At 44.4% G+C, this 22,983-nt stretch overlaps 1 protein-coding gene across 1 annotated transcript in view; it reads right to left on the bottom strand.

The window, feature by feature from the left end:
* The window catches only part of LOC138211820 (intermembrane lipid transfer protein VPS13B-like), a 322,041-nt gene that overhangs the window by 188,136 nt on the left and 110,922 nt on the right, over positions 1-22,983 (bottom strand). The window contains 2 exon segments of the mRNA XM_069171937.1: positions 9,678-9,810; positions 13,491-13,600. Coding sequence (XP_069028038.1) covers positions 9,678-9,810; positions 13,491-13,600 — 243 coding nt within the window.

Below are 22,983 nucleotides of genomic sequence, written 5' to 3'. Positions count from 1 at the left end.
GAAGAAACACACCTGTGAGCACAGAGCCTGAAACTGGGCCAACAGAGAAGGCAGGTAGAGCGATCACCGTTAAATTATCCCGACCTTCAACTCACAACCTTCAAAATATTTTCTTCTGGATGAGCCCATCGCTTCTTAAGATCACTACGTTTTGGGCGAGGCCACGAGGGCGGTGCTGGCCTCAATTTCCATCTAAAAACGGGTTATTGTCCTAATCCTGGCTAACCTTGACCTGACAGAGACCACGGGGAGAATTTGTGATCATCAATTTTTTTTAAGTCTTATTTGACTTTGGGGGTAGGCCAGGCTGTGAAAGTTCCTCCCCGGAGAGAGTCTGTTAGGCCAATCAGAGAGTGTGTTGAAGTAGAGCATAGGCAGTAACAATGCAAGGCCAGTCTGCATGGAGCTCTCTGCTTGGTTTTAAATACCAATCCAGGACTCTGTTTGTTAATCCTGGGGTCATTATTTGGAATGAAACTGCCATATCTTGTTATAGTGACTTGGCGCCTGCCATTTCTGCAGGGAGGGGATGGAGAGAAGGAGCGAGGCAGGCAGGGACAGAGTAGGAGAGAGACAGAGAACACAAGGGGTCCAAATTCAAATGAAAGAGAAATATGACAGGAGCGCCCAAAGCTCTTAAACCTGCCCAGGCCTAACAAGTCCTGAGAGTGCTCTTAAAGACGGGTTATTCCCCCTGCCTCGTGCCATCTCAGCCATGTCCTCATTTTCACCCTCTGTTAGGCCATTAGGCTAATGCGTTATTGGCCAAACTCTGACCATACACCCTTTCCCTCGCCTTTCCTCCCGTGTTGTTCTCTCGTCAACTACTCCCTGTCTCTCTCCGTGTTCAGCTGGCTTGTGGAGCTGCCAGTCCGCTCCCCTATAAACCTTCCAGTGCTCTGATGGTGATTATTCATCCTCTTTAACAGCTCCATCACATATCCCAGCAAGTGAAAGGGCCTCTGAAGCCCACGTCCTGAGCATGTGTCATGTGATCAGAGCGAATTACACCACGCTGACTTTAAGGTGAGAAAGTAATCGATGCTGCCTGATTTCGTGATGTAGAACATGACGGGGCCACGGCAGACTGACACGGCTGTAAAACGTGTGAGGGTGTGGTGAGTGTGAATCGCACACGCTCACAATCCAACACGTATGAATACACGCAAAGTCAGCGATGCACCCAGCGTCACACACGCTAACATCATAGCAGAGCGGTGAGCTCTGCACTGCATCCACGTGTCCGCCGAGCGGTTGAGTAACTCCACCATCAGAAGAGCTCTCCTCCTGGTATGTTCCTGTTACGAATGGTTTACAGGGAGCTGAAGTGTTGTATATTCTGTTGCAGCTGCGTGAAGCGGCCACAATGGCGCTCTTTAAAAAAACCTGCCCGCATATTTGTTTTGGATGCAGGTCGGTGTTTATTTAAATGTTTACGTGACGCCATTTGTTAGATAGATTTGACTTTATTAATCCCACAGTGGGGAAATTTACTTTCAGCATTATTGAAGCCTCCATGACAAAGTGGCAGGGACGGGGGAGGAAGGGCGGTGTGTGTGTGTGTGTGTGTGTGTGTGTGTGTGTGTGTGTGTGTGTGTGTGTGTGTGTGTGTGTGTGTGTGTCGTTGTGTGTGTGTGTGTGTGTGTCGTTGTGTGTGTGTGTGTGTGTGGTTGTGTGTGTGTGTGTGTGTGTGTGTGTGTGTGTGTGTGTGTGGTTGTGTGTGTGTGTGTGTGTGTCGTTGTGTGTGTGTGTGTGTGTGGTTGTGTGTGTGTGTGTGTGTGTGTGTGTGTGTGTGTGTGGTTGTGTGTGTGTGTGTGTGTGTGTCGTTGTGTGTGTGTGTGTGTGTGTGGTTGTGTGTGTGTGTGTGTGTGGTTGTGTGTGTGTGTGTGTGTGTGTGTGTGTGTGTGTGTGTTGTGTGTGTGTGTGTGTGTGTGTGTGTGTGTGTGTGTGTGTGTGTGTGTGTGTGTGTGTGTGTGGTTGTGTGTGTGTGGTTGTGTGTGTGTGTGTGTGTGGTTGTGTGTGTGTGTTAACACAGATTATTTAGTAAAGCTACTTCTCTACACAGTTCCGGTGTCACTAAACACTGAGTCTGTAAACTAACACATCTCAGTGTTACTTTTGAATTGTAATAGATTACAGGTCACACTGTCAAAAATGTAATAAGTAACGTTACCATATTATCACATCATCACAGTGATGTAATTTACATTTGATTTATTTTCTAATCATTGTTTTAAATTATGAATTAGAGTTTAAAAAAGCCTCTTTGTGATCACCAGGAGTGTCGTGCTGCTGGAGTCGTGAAGCGCTCCGGTGACCCACGAGTGAACAAACAGGAACGTGCACGGTCAAGTTGTTTCTGTCTTGTGTAACCACTGTTCTTATGTTTACATTCAGGAGTCATTAATCTATATTTTCAACGGTTGTTTTGGATTACTAATCTAAAGTGTCATTGGTTTCAGTCACAACAGGGCAATGCAAGTGTTTCACAATAAAAGCCTTGTTAGGAAATGAAGGGTTTCTTGTGTGCTGAAATGCTACAGGGCTTTTAATTTGAAACAAATACAGGAAGTGTTGAGTTTGTATTAATGCGTATTGCAGTAATTTCAACAGTAATTTCAACAGCAGAAATGGTGGCAGATGTAAAACGAGAATGAAGGAGTACACATTGTGAAACTAGTTCCATGTAACTAGTTACTCTGAAACACTGCACCTCATGAACCATGACTCAACCCCGACTTCCCTCTCTGTTCCTCTTCCTTAAAGCTCAACCACAGCCAAAATCCACAAAGCTGAAAACCCTTATCACTCACGAAAGAATGAAGAGATTCATCAGGACACGCGTGTTCCCTGCAGACCGCTCCGTCTGTCCTGGACGTCCCTGTGAGGCTCGTATGGGCTCATCAATACATGGAGGCCACAGACGCTCTAATCTAGCGAGTCCGGTCCCCGACAGACTCCAACCATTTCTCTGAGGGAGGTGGGGGCTTCTATCTCATTATTCCTCCTCTTTCTTGTTTTCTTTCTCCACTCCAGCCATCATTACCTTGATAAATTATTGACTTTACCAGAGAAATTAAACTATATAAATAACTCCACAATGAAAATATTATCCCCTTCTGAAAAGCACAAGGCAGCCAATAAAAACCTGCCTGACTTCCATCAGGCTACTTGGGTTTGGATTATAGTTATGTATGACTGTGTGGTTCTGCTTGAAGTCCTCTCATCAGTTCTCTCTCCTAGAAAAGTGCATATGCACATATATATTAGTTTCTCTCTGCCGTTTATTTCTCCAACATAAATTAATTTACGTCTTTCCATAATACATGTCTCTCAACCATGAAACCTGGACTTTCTTTCCTCTTTGCCCCCCCCCCCCCCCACCCTCCCACACACACACACACACACACACACACACACACACACACACACTCTTTTTTTTTGCAGACAGTCTACAGTTGAGATCACAGACAAGCCATCAGTACAGGCTTGTTTTCGTGACCATCAGCAGAAACTGTCTCCTACCTCGCAGGTTCACAGAATGAACAATGCAAATCTTTCTGTTTCTCTTTGTCTCTTTTTGATCCTTACAGTAAACAGGAAAATTACATCTAATCCCATCATCCTGACCACAAGCAGACAGGAACAAAGACAACAGTTCTCATTCCAACCTTTAGGAAGCGCAGCCAGATAGGAGGATAGGTTTCTCAGCAGAAGAAGTATGCTCTCAGAGCGCCAGCGGCTAATTTTAGGATCGAAAAGAAAAGCCAGTGAGATCATTACTCTGGTAGATGTTAGAGAACAATGAGAAGCTTGGGACTTGATCAGAAACATGGTGCTGCTGCCAACAAGAACATTCATTAGGGACAAATAAAGAAAATACTTAGAAGCTAGTTTTATGTGAACCAATTTGTGGCGTAATTGTGCGGGCAGACAGAAACCGACCTCAAACTGAGGAGAAACGACTTGTTTTCTAAGTCGTCTTTCCACGGCCTTTCTGTCGAAGGATAATCGCACAAAAAACAACTGTTAACACTCCTGTGATGATGTTACTAAGCAACATTCAAACAAAGCTGTGATGTGTGTTAAATGACCAGCATTGTATTAAAACACCAGGAGCTTCAGGCTCTAACCCACCACATTATTCAGTCAGTAGCAAAAAGCCTCATGAACTGATCAAAATAACACAATATAACTATGAACAAAATCATCTGGACAATGCTCAGTGTTGGGTATTTGTGCAATATGTGTACAGTGTATGAATCATTACAAAAACAATAACGTGATACCTCAGATCTTCCTGTGTATGTTTAGTAGCATGAGAATGACTGTAATAGCTTTTACCAGGTGCTGTGTTCACAGTCAACCTCTCTGCTGGCTGCAGTCCAATTCAGCCAACGCTGGTTCTGAGAGTCAGCGGTGTCTTGTAACATGTGCCCTGTACATTTACCATGTGCACTGACCAAAACCAGAAACGGAAGAGAAAGAGGGTGAAATATTTTGCTGCCAAACGGAGCTGAGTGGATCTGGGTTATGAGCCTGGAGCTGGGCAGCCCCACACTATGATATCACCTTGCCCTCAGTGCTTTCTGGGGAAATGAGCTGCAGAGAACTGGTTCTGTGTGTCTCTGTACATTTGCCTACACATTAACAGGCACCTTCCCAAAGCCTGCAGGAAAGTCCCCCTTGATTACTACGAAACTGTAGCTAGGCTGAATGTGGTAACAAAACAACATAACACTCTCTTTACATCATAAAAGTGCCAGGCATGCGTTCAAATAGCCAATTGGAAGCAGGGACATCTAGCGAGTGCAATTGTTCTGAGGAGGCTTTGAACTGCTAAAAACTCTGAAAATGATTTTCTTTCAGTGGATTATGATTTATTCTGTTAATTCCCTGAGGTGATTTCTGTGGGGAAATCAATAGCTCCAGTGGAAAACTATGATAATCAATCGGCACAGAAAAAGAGCGGCTCCGCCAATTTATAATCAGGCGGAACAAAACACAGCTCTATCGCAGTATATTCCATAGATTCAGCACATCGGCCCATTTCATTTTATAATAGGATTTCAAACAACCACACTCTACACATGCAAGCTGTGAACTTATGTTTTCAAACTGACCACTTTACTACATGGTTGGCACACACTTTGTGGGGGCCAGCACAGTATGAAACCTGGAGCACAATTCAGCAGAAAACCTCAGCGTTGAACCACTGATTCAGTTTCTACAGGAACCTTCTGAGGAATGAACATGTTCAACTCTTCCAACAATGGAACTCAAGGGAAAGTTGAAAGTGTTGAGGCCATGTCCCTCCAATCAGGGACTCGATATTAGAGTTGCACACGTATGTTAAATGAATTGCGGTTCCTCTAACAACCTGGTTATGTCTTCTCCTGACGCTCAGCTGAGCAGCAGCACCCAGTTGGCCGACTGTTCCCATTAAAGCTGTGCTGGTCTTATGTGTTTATTCCCCACGTACCCCTGTGAATGTGTTCACTCCAACTGGCAAACAACCTGCACATCTCTCCTCTGTTTACCTCAACAAATGACTGAAGACGTCTGCTGCAGTGATTACGAACCCCCTCAGAGTCCCCTGAGAAATAAAACGCCGGCAAAAAACCCACAACTAAAGTCGAGCTCGTCATATATCCGAACGTTTGTTTGGAGTTAGAGAAAGCACATCAGACCATCCAAGGGAAATGCCAAATGATAATTTAGCTGCAAGAAGGAAAAAAAACAATGTGCCAGTGTACCTGCTCCAAAAATGAGTTTCAATTCATTTCTGAGGACAACACAAAATATTTCCCAGGACAATTATGAATTTGCATGAAAATGTTGCTTGGAGACACACTTTGTTTCTCAGCTACATTCTCACACATTACTGTTCAATAAATGATGATGGCTTATTGATTCAATCCAAGCTAAGCAGCTGCGTCGGCTGTCCCAACGGTAAACACACAGCAGGCACAAATAGATTCTGAGAAATCCATCAGAGGACTCGACATGGCTGAACGGCTGAAGAGATTAAATGCATCCTGCTGACAGGAAAAAGCAGAAGACAGTTTTATGTCCAGCTAACATTCAACAAAGTATAAACACCACAGACAAACTACTAACCAGGCGGGATTGAAGGGCCGACCCTGGCACCTATCACCTCCCTCCTGTTTAAACATCCAGCTCCTTATTCACATGGTAAAGCAATTAATAAATCATTTTTACAGAACCCAACTCCAATCATAACATGCTAGATGTCAGCAGCTCTTCTCCAGAGGTGACTGGGAGGAAGGCTTTAAAGGGAAATCCACCCCAACAGCAGAATCAACATGTGTTATTCCCATGACCTCGAGACATTTAGGAGCCTGACGGTTCTCACTTCAGTTCAACTGTGAACAATTATGGAGGTAACATATGTGAATTCTGCTTTTGGGTGGATTTTTACCTGAACTGACACAGCAAATAATACTTTCCACAGATTTGTGAATTAAATAACTATAATAAATATCAAAATAGATCAGTCGACAAATCAACTGTGTATCAAATATCGACGCTGCTATGGTCAGCCACTGCTGAGGAATGTTAGAAATTAACATCCATTTATCATCCCGAAAATTAATCACAGGAAGAACAAACAATGAAGATAAATGAAGTGGAACTGAATTAAAATTTATGAATCTCTTACAGTGTATCAAGTATCACGAATCCAACAAGATGTGGGGAGTTCACATTTTTGATTGTACATGAAGTCCCGGTACACAACGGAGAAAAAACAGCTAACTGCAGGAAGAGCACATGATTATGTAAGAAGGATAAAGTGGAACTGGAGCTGCAGAGAACCTGCTGCAGTGGTGAGCTGTCGTCTATCAGATCCTCCGACTTATTGTTTCACCATGATTAAAACCACAAGGGCTAAATGCCTCTGCCCTCGTATTATTCTGATTGCTTGCAGAAACAATTTGTAGCTTTTCATTATGTCTTCTCCTGTAACACCACAACAATCTCCAAAAAATATGCTATTCATGTACTCACAACATGGAGAACTGGAGTGAGAGCACAGCGTACGGTACGGCATGTAGTCACGAGAAATGTTTGGAGGACAAAGAGCTTCAGTGCAACTCAGTATATGTTTCTGACTGACTAATGAAGCCCAACAATGAGATGCCGTATACAAGTGGAGGAATGTCGAACACTAAACGCTCCAACAGACACAATTTAGAGCCAGATGTGTTGTCCACTTATCATTTCACAACAGCCAAAACACTGTGTGGTTAACTCTAAAATCCTTCCTTTTCAGTTATTTACAAAAAACTGGTGGATGACAAAGTGACAAATACGCAGAGGATGACGACAAAAGAAAAAAGAGGACAAAAAAGAGGAAGAATGAACAAAAAGTCAGCAAAACAGACAGAAAACAAAAAGATGGAGGATCAGTCAGAGACAGAAAACAAAAAGATGGAGGATCAGTCAGACAGTCTCACTGAGAGCCGGTGAACTCCAGTCAGAGTGTTGCTGACAGACTACAGCCGGACAGAAGTTTGTGTCCAGTCAGAGCCAAGGTGGCTGTTTACTGACAACCCCTAATGAGAGAATATACTGCTGAGATGTGAGTAAGCAAAGATGCAGTGATATGGAAAATCTATTAGTGCAGCCTGGATGAAAGGAGGAACAGAAGGAGAAGCAGGAGGAAACGGCGCCGTGACCTTCCAGTAACAGAGGAAAGAAGCCTACTGAAATGTCAAAGGAGCGTTTTTCCTCTCAAAACTCTGGACATGGGAACGTGTTCTACACATGCAGCGATGTTTATAGCACTTCATCCAAAACTCCTGTTGGAAACATATTTCTCAGAGACTCAAACTGTGGCAGTGTTTAAAGGACCAGGGGCCTCATTTATAACGGTTGGATGGGTGAAAGAGACGTGTACCCCCTCCACCCTCCACCCACCCTCCCACACACCCACACACACACCCACACACACACACACACACACACACACACACACACACACACACAGCAGTCAGGATTCCTAAAAACTAACTTGATGGGAGAAGAGAACGTGTCCACCTGCGTGGAGGTGACCCTCACACACATTCACTTCTAATATCATTATATAGACATATTTTATCATGAACATTCAAACAGCTGTTCAAGCACTATATTCCCTGCAGCAGCAACACGTTGCCACTCGCTGCATTTTCTTTTGTTTGTAAGCTGTCTACTCTGGCCACTAAACAACATGAGCTTTCTGTCCTCCAACAAACCCACCAGCACTTTGATTTCTGTGTCTTTTTTATTTACATGCTTCAACATTGAAGAGGTTTGCATTGACCATTTATGCTTGAATATTAGCGTGTAGAGGACGGGGTATGACTGTGATTTATTAAGGGAACATTGCGTGTTTAATGTTTTATAAATCTGAAATGCAAACACACACTTTTAGTGTGGATCCCACACACTCTTATATAAATGAAGCCTCTAGAGCTTAAACACTGTTACGGTGAAATAGTAGGACTAGGAAAACTTTCAAAAGTTCATTTTTTAAAACTATAACTAATTCAGTTCCATGAGACCAACCAAGACCTTCCATTGGATCACATGAATGAAATATCCATAAGGGAACATGTGAGGGGGGAGGTGGGCTATTAGGTTTATAAATAACCGTATGAGCATCAAATGAAACCGGCTGCTGTCGTCAGTCAGGCTCTGTGTTGTATCATGGACAGCTCCTAAACACAGTGGCAGCTCCAGCCATCCTCCCAGGTAGGGGTCTACAAATACATGTGTGTGCGTGGTGCTTCAGGTATTTCTTTTTTTGATCACCATACAATGTCCCTGAGGTCGGCTGCACAGATCCTTCACACTTACCAAATGACTAATACAGTTTGCACTCTTGATGTATTGTCAGTAACTAAATTCCTCATCCAACCATGAGCCTGAAAACCTATAGATACTGTTGGTGCAGTCTGCAGTGACACTAACGCAAGTAGTCCCATCCTGGTGGAGATCCTGATCTCCATCTGTCCTCCTCCTCCTCCTCCTCCTCATCATCATCATCATCAGACCGGTCCAATCTGTCCATTTGGGTCCAAAATGTTTCCTTCTTACAGACAACAACCATTTGGAATATTTCAGAAAGAAGCACCATTGAAATACTACAAAGGAGTCTGTTGTTTGTATATACGTGGACTTTATGTGTATTTGTGCTCTGGTAAATGCACGTATTGCTTGGATTTGTGCACCGAATGTGTTTGTCCAGAACAGGGGGGGTCCCAGAAAGTGGAAAGCTGGCATGAAGGGAGGCGACACGGAGCCAAGCCACTCATCTATTCTCGGCATCCAGAGCCCACAGAGCCACAGAAATACTACCAGAGCAGGAAAACAGAGGATGACATGGCTGGATGTGTGGCGTCCTGAGAGGAACGGGTTCGCTCAGGTGTCAGCATGTTACGTAACAACAGAGTAACATGGATTCATTGCTCAGAAACAAGGTGAACTACATCTGTGCTGTTACAGAACGCCTCCAGTGAGAGAAGAGTTTAGAGGAGATGGTGCCAACTACCTTTATGTTCATAAATGTTTCTGCTGCACTGATTTAATGTCATGTTATTATATGATGTGCAGTGTCACCGTGATATCTTTATAATTTTACCCAAGACACATTGTGAGACTAGTAAACCTACCTGTCACGGTCTTGGTTTTCACTGGGCTGCTGGCGTAGTCTGAGGCCTGATTGGAGGGCTGCTTGGCCAACGGTGTGCTGCCGACCGACACCTCATCCTCTCGCCTCTTGGCCAAAGGAACCGGACCTGGATTCTGCAATGACATCACAGCACGACTGAGCACCAAGGACGCCACGGAGAGGAAATATGCCGATTCGTCTTATAGATATTATAACATGAATGTAAGATTTGCTTTTAAGTGCTTGAAAAAGAGCAATGTTGTGTGTTTGTGACGACATTACCCTGAGATGCCGTTAGACATCAGGAGACACAATAAACAGAGCGATGTAAGACAGTGAGGCTGGCCGAGAGAGAACGAGAAAAGAAAAATGCAGTGGAACACAACACCGGCCTCCAAGACCAACAAGGACCGGTGACGGCTCCCTGTTTTTCTGAGCAGTCTCCCATGCAGGCCAAACACACACTCGGAGTGCGCACACACACAAACACCCACATGTCCTGGCTGGCAGTGAGATGGCTGAAAGACAGAAGAGTGGAAGGTTGGTCTGAAATAAGGAAACCCCATTAGCATCAGCCAGCCGCACCACTAGGCTACGATGCAGCTGCACACGGCCGCAGGCCAACGCACACTGCTGCCTGAGTAAACACACACACACACACACACACACACACACACACACACGCTGATGCAGTTGTTGCATTTTCAATGACTAGGTTGGGACCCAAATGTTGGTTGTGGTTAAGATTAAAAATGGGGCCCCAAATTACATTAGCATTTTAAGCTACTGACTGAGGTAAGACGCCAAATCCTTCTGAGGTTCCTGCAACTTAGGACGAACGAAGTAGTGTCGGCTGGGAGGTTTACTGCCCCAAGTCCTGTTTGACTGGAAGATAATATTCAGTTCTGCTGAAAAATTAGACCTTCGAGCATTTTAAAAATACTCTTTAAAAAGACAAAAACTTCTAAATATATCCACAACAAAGTCTGTTGGAGGATTTAACAGATGAATGTTTGAAACAATATTAGGGATGTACGGGGCCGGGCACCGGCCGATCCTTTGTTTCACATCAACTGTTGCACTGGTGTCATAAACCAAGAGCACAATGTGTGGCAGAAGACGGACGTGTACGTTGGCATGCGTCAAACGCACAGTTAAAATGTTTGCAATGTGGAAACCATCTCAAAATCAAAAACAAAAGTAGCGCAGCAGCCGCTTGTGATGCATTGTGGGCATTTTGCGAGGTGGTCGTACCAGCGTCCAAGAGTTTGAGTTTGATACGACTCCTCTAAAAAACACTTAATGAAACACTGAGTGGATTCAGGCAGCTGTAATTTTTACTAGTGAATGTTTGTGAAGCTGTTACCGTGATTATAAATCGTTTTGAGTGTGTTATTACTACAATGTGTGAGGGCACTTCTTTATAAAGACATTGTTTAGTTTGTTTACCTGGTTATTTTGTTTAGAAAAAAAAGAAGCATGAAAATCATTCAGAGGAATTGTGATACAAATATTTTTTTTGTGTTTACTTGAATATTGTCATTTTGTAAAAAAAAAACAAAAATTCGAAATAAAAATAAAAAGGAACAACTTGGATGCCATCAATAGTGATCCATACAAACTGGATTCATTTGAATCACTAAGTGAGCACTGTGCAGCTGGATCACATCCTCTAGACCAAAAAACCTGATCGGGACGACCCTGAAAAATATTACTCTGATTTAATGAGAAAAATGGAACTACTTTTTTGGTTCATGTGTGGAAAAAATGCAAAATGGTTACAAAATATGATATAACAGTTATATTTCAGTTTTTAAGCTTCATGGAAAATATGTGTTTGGCCACGTTTTAGTGCTCCATGCTAAAAGCAGGTACCGTACCCAATGACCATTGCTCATTCCTCGTGGATGACATAATATAAACTAACTCCTTCTACCACACACATGGGGGAAGGGGGGAGGGGAGGGGGTTGGTTCTCAAACTTCTTTTTTCCTCTTATTCTCTTCGTTACACATTTCCCCAGTCAGTTCTCTACTTATCTGATTTTTCCTGTTTCCTGCTCGCTCTGGTTTCACTTTACTCTCCTTTTCCTCACCTTCTCCAAACTGTCCTGTGCTTTAACTTTCTCTGCTGCCCCCTCTCTGTTTCACAGAGTTTTCATTTGTCTCTATGGTTCTTCTCACTTCTTTTCTTATCTGTTCACTGTATCTCAATGATGTGCCTCCTCCACTTCTCTCTGGTCCTTTCAAATGTCCTCTCTTCGTTGGACTAACTTTTCTTGTGCTTTTATCAACTTCTGTTTTTTCTATACCACCAAAAGCTCTCCATGTCACAGAAACTCCTCCTGTCCATACCTCCAACTATCCCCTCCCATGTCCTGTTTTCTTCATCTTTCAGCATTTCCTGCCATTCTGACCCAAACCGCTCCGTCTCCTCTCCTCTGTCCTTCACATGCCGTCGACTGGCCTTCAGCTGACGGCCTCGTCTAAACCAGCCAGGCCTTGAGAAGTGGCCCTGACAGGCAGCTGAGGTGCACAGCCTCGCAGAAACACATGTCTGCTGCAGCGTTTCCATGCACGGACACACGGACACACGGACACACACACACACACACACACACACACACACACACACACACACACACACACACACACACACACACACACTCACAAAGACACAGCAGTCAGTGTTGTGTATCCTTCACATTGGCTGCAGTTCAACTCATAACATGTGTTTACCCCCGTACAGTAACAACCTCCAGAGTTAGGAGATGGTGCAATTAACTCTCTCTCTCTCTCTCTCTCTCTCTTTGATACACACACACACCTTCAAACTGCAAGAGGCATAAAACAGAGCAACTTGTTGAAAAAAAGCATGAAAAGTATTACAATATGATACTTTCATGTACTATAATATATATATTGATGTGACTTTACTGGGTGAACCTGTGCTACATCACAGGCAGTGTGTGTGTGTGTGTGTGTGTGTGTGTGTGTGTGTGTGTATGTGTGTGTGTGTGTGTGTGTGTGTATGTGTGTGTGTGTGTGTGTGTGTGTGTGTGTGTGTGTATGTGTGTGTGTGTGTGTGTGTGTATGTGTGTGTGTGTGTGTGTGTGTGTGTGTGTGTGTGTGTGTGTGTGTGTGTGTGTGTGTGCGTGCGTGCGTGCGTGCGTGCGTGCGTGCGTGCGTGCGTGCGTGTGTGTGTGTGTGTGGGCACACAGCATTCAATGTCCATAACCATCACCATGACCCTGTCAAATAAATAAAGAGAGACTGGATGGAAGACAGGGAGCAGAGCACATGGAAAAAGGTAGCTGGGAAAGAGACTGAGGTTGAAGAACGACAGACATGTTCATTCACTTCAGCCTCCTGAGTGACTGAGTGCAACAGTAACATGTGCTGCATGTACTTTATAAAAGCAAGTTAGAAATTAAAACCCCACGCAAAGATGGAGTTTAAATATCGTCAGGTCTTTTTCACGAGTCAGACTAGAATGGAGCAGGAGATTGATGATCAGATTGGTGCTGGATCAGCAGCAGCGAAGGCAGAGAGTGAAGTCAGTTTCCTCTCTGGGTGGGTCGGTGCATCTTTAGAGGAGCTTGGAGTCCAGCTCTTGTCTCTCGGACATCTTCCACTGGAGGATTTAGGATTTTTAGACGAGTCTGAATACAGGTGAACACTGGACAGATCATATCAGGATCCCCCAGGAGGAGCTGGAGGACAACAGAACTACATTCCTGAACCAACGGATGAGTGAATAAATGGAAGGACAACCTGAACAGATGGTGTATAAGAAGCTGAGGCAGGATCAGTACCTGTTGCTGTTGCCTGCTGCTCCCTCTGTGAGGCTGATACAATAACCACGTGCAGAAGATTGGGTCCACGTTGACAGCTATGCCCTGAACACTGACCAGCAGGACTGCACCTGGAAAACACATCCAGAAAAACAACAAGTCAGAGATTCAATCATGCAACTCAGAGGACGAGGAGAATACAAGCCAAGTTTTCAACAACATCAACAAAAAAGATTGGAAAGAATATATTGTGCATCTGTCTCACTTTTACAAAATGAAAATGACTGCAGACCAGTTGTTTGAAAGCCTTTAAGCAGCAGTTCAGTAATCAACACAATTCAAAGGGATGGAGATGGAGAGATTCACAGAGTCTGATTAAAGAGAAGACGACGTGAAGTCAGACCGACTCAAATGTTTTAATGCTGCAATTATTTCTGCAAAGTAGGAGGTACATTGATACGGATCACTGAAATCAATGTGTGGTAATAAATGACTTAAGGCAGATGTTGTCAGATGGAGTGTCGGGCTCATGACCTGCCGGTGGGTATCGAGCTGGCTGGTTGGAGAGCAGCAAGGAGCACAGTTTGTTTCAATTGCGCTGTTCAAAGTGGTATCACACACAGCCAAGAATAACATTTTCTTTTGATAAATTTCTATGAAACTGGAGCCCTTCTTTGGGTTTTGGTTTACTCTTAAATAATAATCTTTACCAACAATAAGCGGGCCCTGAGGTAATGCATTAGGATCCTATCAATAATGACTCCCATGCCGGCAGGATTAGCGAAGGGTCTCTGGCGTGCCGTGGAATGTCCCAGCATGACGATAGGAGGATGTTTCAGCTCTAGAAGGACTTTTAGCAGTTTAATGGAGCTTTGGTCGAGACCCCGGTCTTCTGTTTCAGACCCCGAGGCAAAGCCGTGTGTGTGTTTCAGTGTGAATGTGTAAATGTGTGTATGTGTGTGTGTTTCACCTCCAACAAAGCCTGATTGCCTGCTGCCTTGCCGAACATTTGAGTCTCTCTAAAGCATGGACAAAGCACAATTATAAACACACACACACACACACTTTTGTTACACTAGCTCTGGAGCTTGGCAGGAGTTACTCCCTCCTCCATTATTCCCTGTGAACAACGCAAATAAAACTGCTCTAATTTGCTCCACTTTTACAACATTCAGTGATTTGCAGCCTGTGAACTTGTGTGAGTGTGTACGTATGCGTGTTCGTACTGTGATAGGTGTATGTTTGTGTGTGTATAAGGTGTGAAAGCTGTATTATGTGTCTCTCCAGTAGGATTTTTATAGTGTATACACTTGTTAGTAGTAGTATCTGCATCCTGAGCCATGATTCACTGCAGGTACACAATCCTTTCTGGGCAAATGGGAAACATTGACACGAGATGAGGTCAAACGGAGCCCCAGTTCGTCCTCCGTCGCTTCATCGCTTCAGTCCTCGTGACACATGGTTCTAAATGTCCATGTGTGCCTAACAATGGCCTTGCTGGCTTTTGACCTTGTTCTTTCCATTACAGTCTCCTCTCCCTACAGGTCACCCTGTCATTTCTTCCATCCTTCCTTGCCCCCCCCCCCCCCCCCTCCCCAATCCTCTGTCAGCTCCCTTCACACGTTACTCTGAAATCATTCTTCCACCCCTCCCTGTCATGCCTCCACCTCTCTCCCCCTCCTCCTGATGAGGAATCATAACCTCAGTCCTGTGGCTTGAACTTCTCCACCGCAGTGCGGCTGCTTAATGGGCTTTGGCTGTGGCTGCAGTGCTGGGACCTGACTTCAAGTGGTTTCATCATAGCTCAGCTCAGCATGAGCAGTAGAAGACCTGAAAGGCTGAGAATGAGCCGAGTAGTGAAGATGTGCTTAATAAATTGACCCTAAGTCGTGGCCTCTGAGATGCACTGTGCACGACTCAGCACATTCAGCAGAAATGAGTCATAGCGCAATAAATCATTGAACACAGCAGATGAATTATTTATTTAAAATTATAATTACAGTTATTACAGAGGTAAAAAAAAAAAAAACTAAAACACTGCAGGCAATTTCATCTTAAAGTATTTTTGAAAGGGAATCACATGACAAACCGTTTTCTATAAGGTTAGGTGGCAAAATCAGAATACAGAGGAACCAGAATTTCACACGGTTGGGATCCTCTGTGGTGCTCAAGTCACTACAGGAAGCACTAATAAAAACTCACAGATGCAAGTTTTCATTTACAGAAAAAGTGTCGTCAGATGAAAGGAGCTGCTTTGTTGAGTGCAGTAAGTGTACGTGTGTTTTCAGTGTGGTGTCAGCAGCTGTAATCTCCCTGCAGCTGTGTGTCGTGTGTTTGGCGTCTGTTAATGACAGCGACGACCTCGTTGGTACATCACAACACCACTCAGAAAGCTCTCTCTCTCCGAGATTACCAGAGCAAACAAAGCTTTCCTCCCTCTCTCTCTCACTGCCAGTTTGACAGTGACACACAACTAAAATATGTGTTGACCTCTTTTAGAGACTTTGAAGACGTGGCTTCACCATCCACTCTGTGTTCTGGTTTCATCCCCGTGTTGACATTACTGCCAGAGAGTGACACCTCCTTTGAAGCGTGCAGCAGCGTGAGGCGGCCCGGCGTGCTCGGAGGGCGACCTCGGCGGCAGGCCAACTGTTGTTTCTCTCCCTTCTAACAGGGTGGTATACGGGTAATTACAGAAAGTGATGACAACGATAACAAAAGTGTTTTTCTTACTTCCTAAATGATTCCTCAAGAAAACAGCGGAGAACGGCTCAGTGGGCCAGACTCTGAGAACATCCAACCACAGAGTGTACACGCAGGCATCTGTGAAGACACACTTACCTTGACTCACCCACAGCGGACCTATTAATGTCAAAGGTGTTTTTTTTTCCTGAGCGGCTAAAGACCAGTAGAGTTAAAAGAGAGCATGTGGCTGCTGGTGTTGTTTTACGGCTGTCTGACATCAGGCTGCTCACGGCCCGAGGCTGCAGACGGAGGACGGCCTCTCACCTTTCAGACCCGTCTGCAGCCTTTCATACAACCTGTTCAAGGCAGGAATGCTGCTCCGTTTTTCTGCCTCTTCTTGCTGTATAAAATGTACAACCGTGGAGGAAGTCACAGAGCCGACTCGGCGTCAGAGGATGTTGTCACGTCTGTGACGACAGAACACCGAGATGCTTTCTAATGTCTCACGCTGGTGCAGCATCAGGAGGGCCCCGGTGAGGTATCACACACAGATCTTCCTGTCTTCATACTGTCTTTTTATCAGGTTGCATAGTTTATACATCGACATTTCTGAATGCAAAATCTGCTTTTGTTCAGTAACTGCAACCATGAAATTCAATAAACGGGGAGCGGTTAGGTCAAAGCAAGTTCAACACCAAGTCCCACAGTAGACACCAAAGCCCTGATTGGGGTTACAGAGGGCGCAACCTCTCAACTACAGGGCCACGACCCCAACATCAGAGTAACAGACAGGCAGGGAGAGGTGGGAGGTGCTCCACCACCTCCCCCAGGTAGACGGAGGGGGGGAGGATCCACATCCCCGCCAGCTAATCGCCCCCTCAGAATCGCTTCATTGTTGGACGAGAGGCAGTGCAGGGACCGCGCGTCCAGCTTCTCCAACAGAAAATAAATAAATATCGCCCAGCCCGCGTCAGCCAGATGACTTCTGACAGGTTTGGTTAATTTCGAAGCCAAGTAGCAAAACAAAACATTACGCCAGCGTGTGGGACCTACACCGCCTTTAATTGCTTTTCCGATGAGCTCATGACTCGAAGGTGTCCTGGAGCGAGCCATGCAGCCCGACAGGTGTTCTACTGGTGTGTGTGTCAGTGTCTCTGACGGTGTGTGTGTGCGTGCGTGTGTGTGTGTGTGTGTGTGTGTGTGTGTGTGTGTGTGTGTGTGTGTGTGTGTGTGTGTGTGAGAGAGAGAGAGCTGGAGCTGCTGACACCACTGAACAGGGAGTCAGCTGTGTGTGGGTGGGTGCAGGGAACAGCGTGTGCAGCATATGATGTTTTAATGTGTGAGTACATGCATCCTCACGAACATTTGTATCCATGTTGAATGACCTGTAGGACAGTGAACTGAAGCCACACACCTTCCTGTTCACACACACACACACACACACACACACACACACACACACGCACACACACACACCTCTCTGACACACATGCACTGCGCTGCTGTTCCCCTGCAGAGCTGCGACCTAGCGGCCCGGGGCAACGCCGCCGCAGGAGCCCGGGGGCTCAGGAAGGACACAGGCAGGTTTGACTGGAAACAGACCCGGCCTACGGAAAGCCTGCTCTCACTCTGGGCCTATTTAACTCTCTGCACTGGAAGCCCGTATTTATGTGTGTGTGTGGTTTTACAGAATATAGAAGCCTATATGCCTAAGTGTATGTGTGTGTGTGTGTGTGTGTGTGTGTGTGTGTGTGTGTGTGTGTGTGTGTGTGTCTTTCATATGATCCAACTGCGGTAGCTCGCAGCTGACAGGCTGGACCCACCTCGTAAAGGTTGACTATAGCTGTGGGTACAGTAACAGGGAGGAAGAAAGAGTGATTCAGCCGGTGAGGAAATCCACGAAAAACAGACCGAAAAAGATGGACAGAAGTAGAACAGCTGAAAATATACTGAGAGGCAGAAGCATGGACACACATTCACGGAGAGAGAAAGACGAAGAAAGAATAGACAAAGCTGCAGTTCATACACAGAAAAAAGATATGAAACTGTAGATGATGAGCAAGGACCTTCTCAAGAAGTCCTTTTCCTAATGAAGATGATCATGTGAGGCAGCAGGCCTCGGGGCTCGGCCATGCAGCTCTATGATTTAGAAGATGACTACAGTAAGTCTCCATACATGCTACAAGTTCTGTGAACCGGATGTATTGTATACACCAAAGTCTGGGTCAGCAGTAAAAAAAACATGTGTTGTGGTCCATGAACATTCATCCAGTACATAACTCTAACCTGTGGATGTACCGTGCACACACTGATGGATGTAGAGATCCACATCAGGGCAGAAGCTCCTTCTTTCCCATCTGCTTGGTTTAGTGACTCACGGCTGTTAGCTGTGGACCGACACATTTCTCAGACGTCAGCGCCGACCGTGCTGCCGGGCTGCTGTCTGGACCGCTTCGGGTCGTGCTCCGATCTAAAGCAGCAACACCTTCCCTGTACAGGCTCGTACATGTGACTTTGTTAATGTGCACATGTTTTATTAGAAAATAGATACAAAATACAAATATCTGAGTGATTTCACAAGCTATACAGCAGAATGACTGATGTTAAAGTGAGATCGAGCCCACCACTGAATGTTTTTCTCTTTCATTTTTTTAACAAATTCTACAAAGGTGTTTTAAATTGATTAAAACAGACCACACACTAAACAGCTGATCAAGGGAAAATGGACTTTTGCACATCCATATAATGTACTGTAGGCCAGTAGTGAGGCCAGATGAGGGGATAGAAGCAGCAGAGAAGCACCTCTGTCAAGCTCCAGATGTTGATAAGAGGCTCCATGGCCGTATATAACCTGCTTCTAGTCGATTCCTCGCCTTCATAAATCCACATCAAGTCTCCTGGTGTTGAAAAGACAACCAGACACTGCACAGTTGCTGCCTGTGCCCCTACTGACACCGAACCAGTCCTGATGTGGAGTCTTCCAGCTGCTGTCTCCTTCCCTATCCTCTCTCTCTCCGATATGGCCTCCAAAAACACTCTCTGTCTTCCTCATCTCAAACCACACCGATAGAAAACGCTTCGAGTCCCAACCAAACGTGACCTGGCCCTTGTCAGCAAGATAGCTTGCCTTCTTAATGAGAGACAAAGCAGACTTGGTCCTGATTGCATTAATGCATCATTACCATATCCATCATGGACGTACAGTGCACTGTGTGAACTCTAAATGAGCCCCAGTGTAATGTAAGGAGAACAGGAGAGACACTTCTGAGCTCATTCAAATAAACAGACTTCTGCTTCTGCTGCTGCTTTCCCACAGAAAGCTGCAGTTTTGCATAGTTACCTTGAAAACTCCTTATCACTCCTATCATTCAGCTGGCTCATGGGTTTTCTCTGCAGTTCAAGCCCAGTTCTCTCAGTTTGTCATGAGGATAGGGGGAGGAAAGCATTTTAATGTCTGCCATTAGATGGGGTGAGTTCCAAGTATTTTATATGAATTACACTTTAACAAATAAAATAGCTCATTTCAAATGGCAAAATGTTGAGTTTAAGTGATACTGCAATAATATCGTACTCTTGAGGCTGTTGTAATAATAATGTCCATAAAGAGGGAATGCATTGCCAAATAAATAATGACGTGGGCCGGCCTTCAAACAAATAGGAACAGCTTGAAACTGATTGGAAACAGTTTCTATGTTAAAAACACAATTATTTAGTGAAGCTTTAAATGCACACAAATCAAATTGAATGTGGAGCAGTAAAGTAACACGTGATATACGGCAACATGCAGGTGGGCAGGAAACCTCAAGCAGGCTGCCCGCGAGAAAACACACGGCGTGCACTGCCTGTCTGTCTGCATGTTAAGCTGCAGTCACGCTTTTTGTTTACCTTTGTTTGTTTGGTCATATTAAAAAAACTGCAAAAACTCTGCAAGCAGGGAACTTCCAGTCGTCTTTATTTTGTTTGTCACCCCGGATCACTTTGGAAACTCGTGCAGGATTTGATGAGGATTTCCAGAGAGCTCAACACATTCTGCTGCGCTGTGTGTATTTTCTAACTGCTGTGCATGTGTTGTCCATTTCAGGAGGATGTTTGATGAATGTTTGCCTATTTGCATGTGTTTTCTGAAGTTGCAGGGCACTGAGCCCTCTGGGCCACCGTACAGGCCTGATTCAGTGTAATTGCACAAGATTTCAAAAGTGTCTTTGCAGGTTCTAAAATGTCTGTTAAACGTAAATGCTTCCACATCTATTAATCACTTGTTATTACTTCTGTGTATGACGGATATTTTGATGTTACGTAACATTTGAACTGTTTTACCATGTTTTCAGGTTTTGAATTTTTGCCCTCAGACACGAGAGTATCTCTACAATGTCAACTTGACTTGTTGTGGTTGTTTTTAATGTTTCATCTTTTGATTATGTGTGTACATTATTCTACATTTGGTTTATACCAGCTGATAAAAGGACATTTAATTCAAACACTTTTGCTTGACATTTCTAAAAGGCTACTGTGGCTTCCTTTCTCTCTTTTCTTGGTCTTTTATCATTTGTTTTTTGTGAATATCCTGTCATCTGTAGCAGCCTCTCCTTTATCCGTACGTCTCCATCCACCAACGGGCCAGCCTCATAATGCAGCTGTTTTTTGCAACAAACATCCAGATGGTGGGAGCCCATGCCCATCTTCTCCAGTTACCCCCTTCAGCTCACTCCCCAGCTCTCAGCTTTCTGGAGAGCATGCAGGACAATCAAGGACAAAATCCTGTCTTTAATTACCTTCGAGTCTCTCCATCTCTCCTCAGAATCCCTCTTCTTCCCTCAGTCTTTCAGCTTGGCCTTTTGTCAGTTCAGTAGACTAAGTAATGATCTCAGTGACAGATCAAAACCCTCTGGCTGAGATTTGGGGTCACTTAGGAAGCTGGGAATGCTTCTCTGAACAATCTGACATTTTCACAGTTATATGCAGTGGATGAGCTGTACGTGTCTGTCTGGTCTGAATATTTACGTCTGTTTGGCCCATGAGTGAAGTCAAGTTCATTTTAAATACTCTTGGTATTTTTGGCACATTTTAGGAGATAAGAGACTAATGAGGCTCCTCGGAGATCAATAAAGGAACACAGCCAGCATTTAAAAGTGTGTTTCCATCAATGTTCTGTTGATTACTGCTCATGTTAGCTACCGAGTTCTTTATGTATGTATTCCAAAGAAAATGTTGCTGCTGCTGCCAGAAATTGGTGAAGAAAAAAAAAAAAAAAAAACTGTTCACAAGAGGATTTCTTCCTGGGAAAAGCTGGAGTTGAGAAATATTCTTGTATAAAACCTGCAGGAGCCAAAGAGGGATTCAGTTGTTGTTTTTTTTCTTTTTGCAACAAGTGAGAGTGTATTGAAATAAATTCAATTAAAGTACATGATTATGGTTTTAGCAAATGGGTGTTTTCACAGAGAACACAGTTACAGTTAATGTGAATCACTGCACAGCTGGGAGGTTATCAGTGTGTCTGTGTTACACTTTGGGTGAAGATGATATCTGAAATCATGATGTCACATATTTTCATCTACGTGTACACAACTTAAAGATACTTGTCTACGACCAGTGCAACATGCATGAGAGGAAATCAGTGAGCATGTGTGTTTTTGCTTTTTATTAGCCTCAATATCGACCACAGTCTCATTATAGACACAACCAAATAATGAATGCATGAGCTGGATGAGCTGGAGAGGGAGAAATGGAGAGAAATGTGTGCAGTGGGGAGATGTTTATATCAAATAGCTAAGATCACTCGCTCTTTCTCTCTGTGTTTCAGTCTCTGTGGGTCCTCTCAGTTCCCACTATCCACCTCATCCTCTTCTTGCTTGCCACAGTAGATTGAAGATTACTCCTCTTAAAGACATAGTCTTAAGTGGTTGCACATTTGAACCATTTAGCAATTTGGTCTAATGGTTTCAGGATGAGCTATTTTAGCTGCTATGCAGAGACGTAGGGATCGGGGGATGAAGGGGTGCACAGCACAATGAAGCGCTGGTTCTGATTGGCTGCGTTTCCTTATCCAGGAAGGGGGTCACTGCAGTGTCAACGCTATAAGGGATGAGCTCCAGCAGAGATAGGATGATTACAAATGAACAATTACAAGTCAGCAGATGGAGAAAAATATTCCAAGACATGCTAGCAAAGTGGAGAGAAAGATTATCGACCACGGTAAATAATATATCAATATTTATGGCTGTTTGAGACACATACAAATCTCATGTTCCTCATCTTTTGGTGGATTACGACAATTCATATTATGTCACTGGTGTCAGTTAAACCCCAAACCTTAACTTTTTGATGACACATATAATAAGACATGTATCTTTATGCGCGCGTGTGTGTGTGTGTGTGTGTGTGTGTTTGTCCTGAAGCTCATTTGCATATTTGGCCTGTTATTAGCCACCGTTGAATGAAGCCCTGTCTTGAATACTCCTCACTGACAGCAAAGTAAAGGCCAAGTGTGTGTGTTGTTGTTGGAGGGTGTCACTGCTGTCTGCACACACACTGATGTTAAAGAAAACGTGTTTATACACCCATCAGAGCTGTATTCAATACAGTCGGACATCGCACACACACACACACACACACACACACACACACACACACACACACACACACACACTACACACACACACACACACACATATAAATAAAGGATGCTCAGCCCACCTGCAACACAGGACATCCAAACTACTATCAGCTGCCCTACATTAACAAACCATGGCACAAAAGCAGTGATGAGTCAGCTACTCTAAACACACTTGAAATGCTCCCCAGACTGGCTTGTTTCAGAAAAGCACGTCCG

Source organism: Embiotoca jacksoni, unplaced genomic scaffold (genome assembly GCF_022577435.1).
Source record: "Embiotoca jacksoni isolate LCO1_2020_lvr unplaced genomic scaffold, fEmbJac1.0.p SCAF_50, whole genome shotgun sequence".
NCBI classification, from domain to species: Eukaryota; Metazoa; Chordata; class Actinopteri; family Embiotocidae; genus Embiotoca; species Embiotoca jacksoni.
The sequence above is the reverse complement of the archived record's forward strand: the minus strand, read 5'-3'. Positions and strand labels throughout refer to the sequence as shown.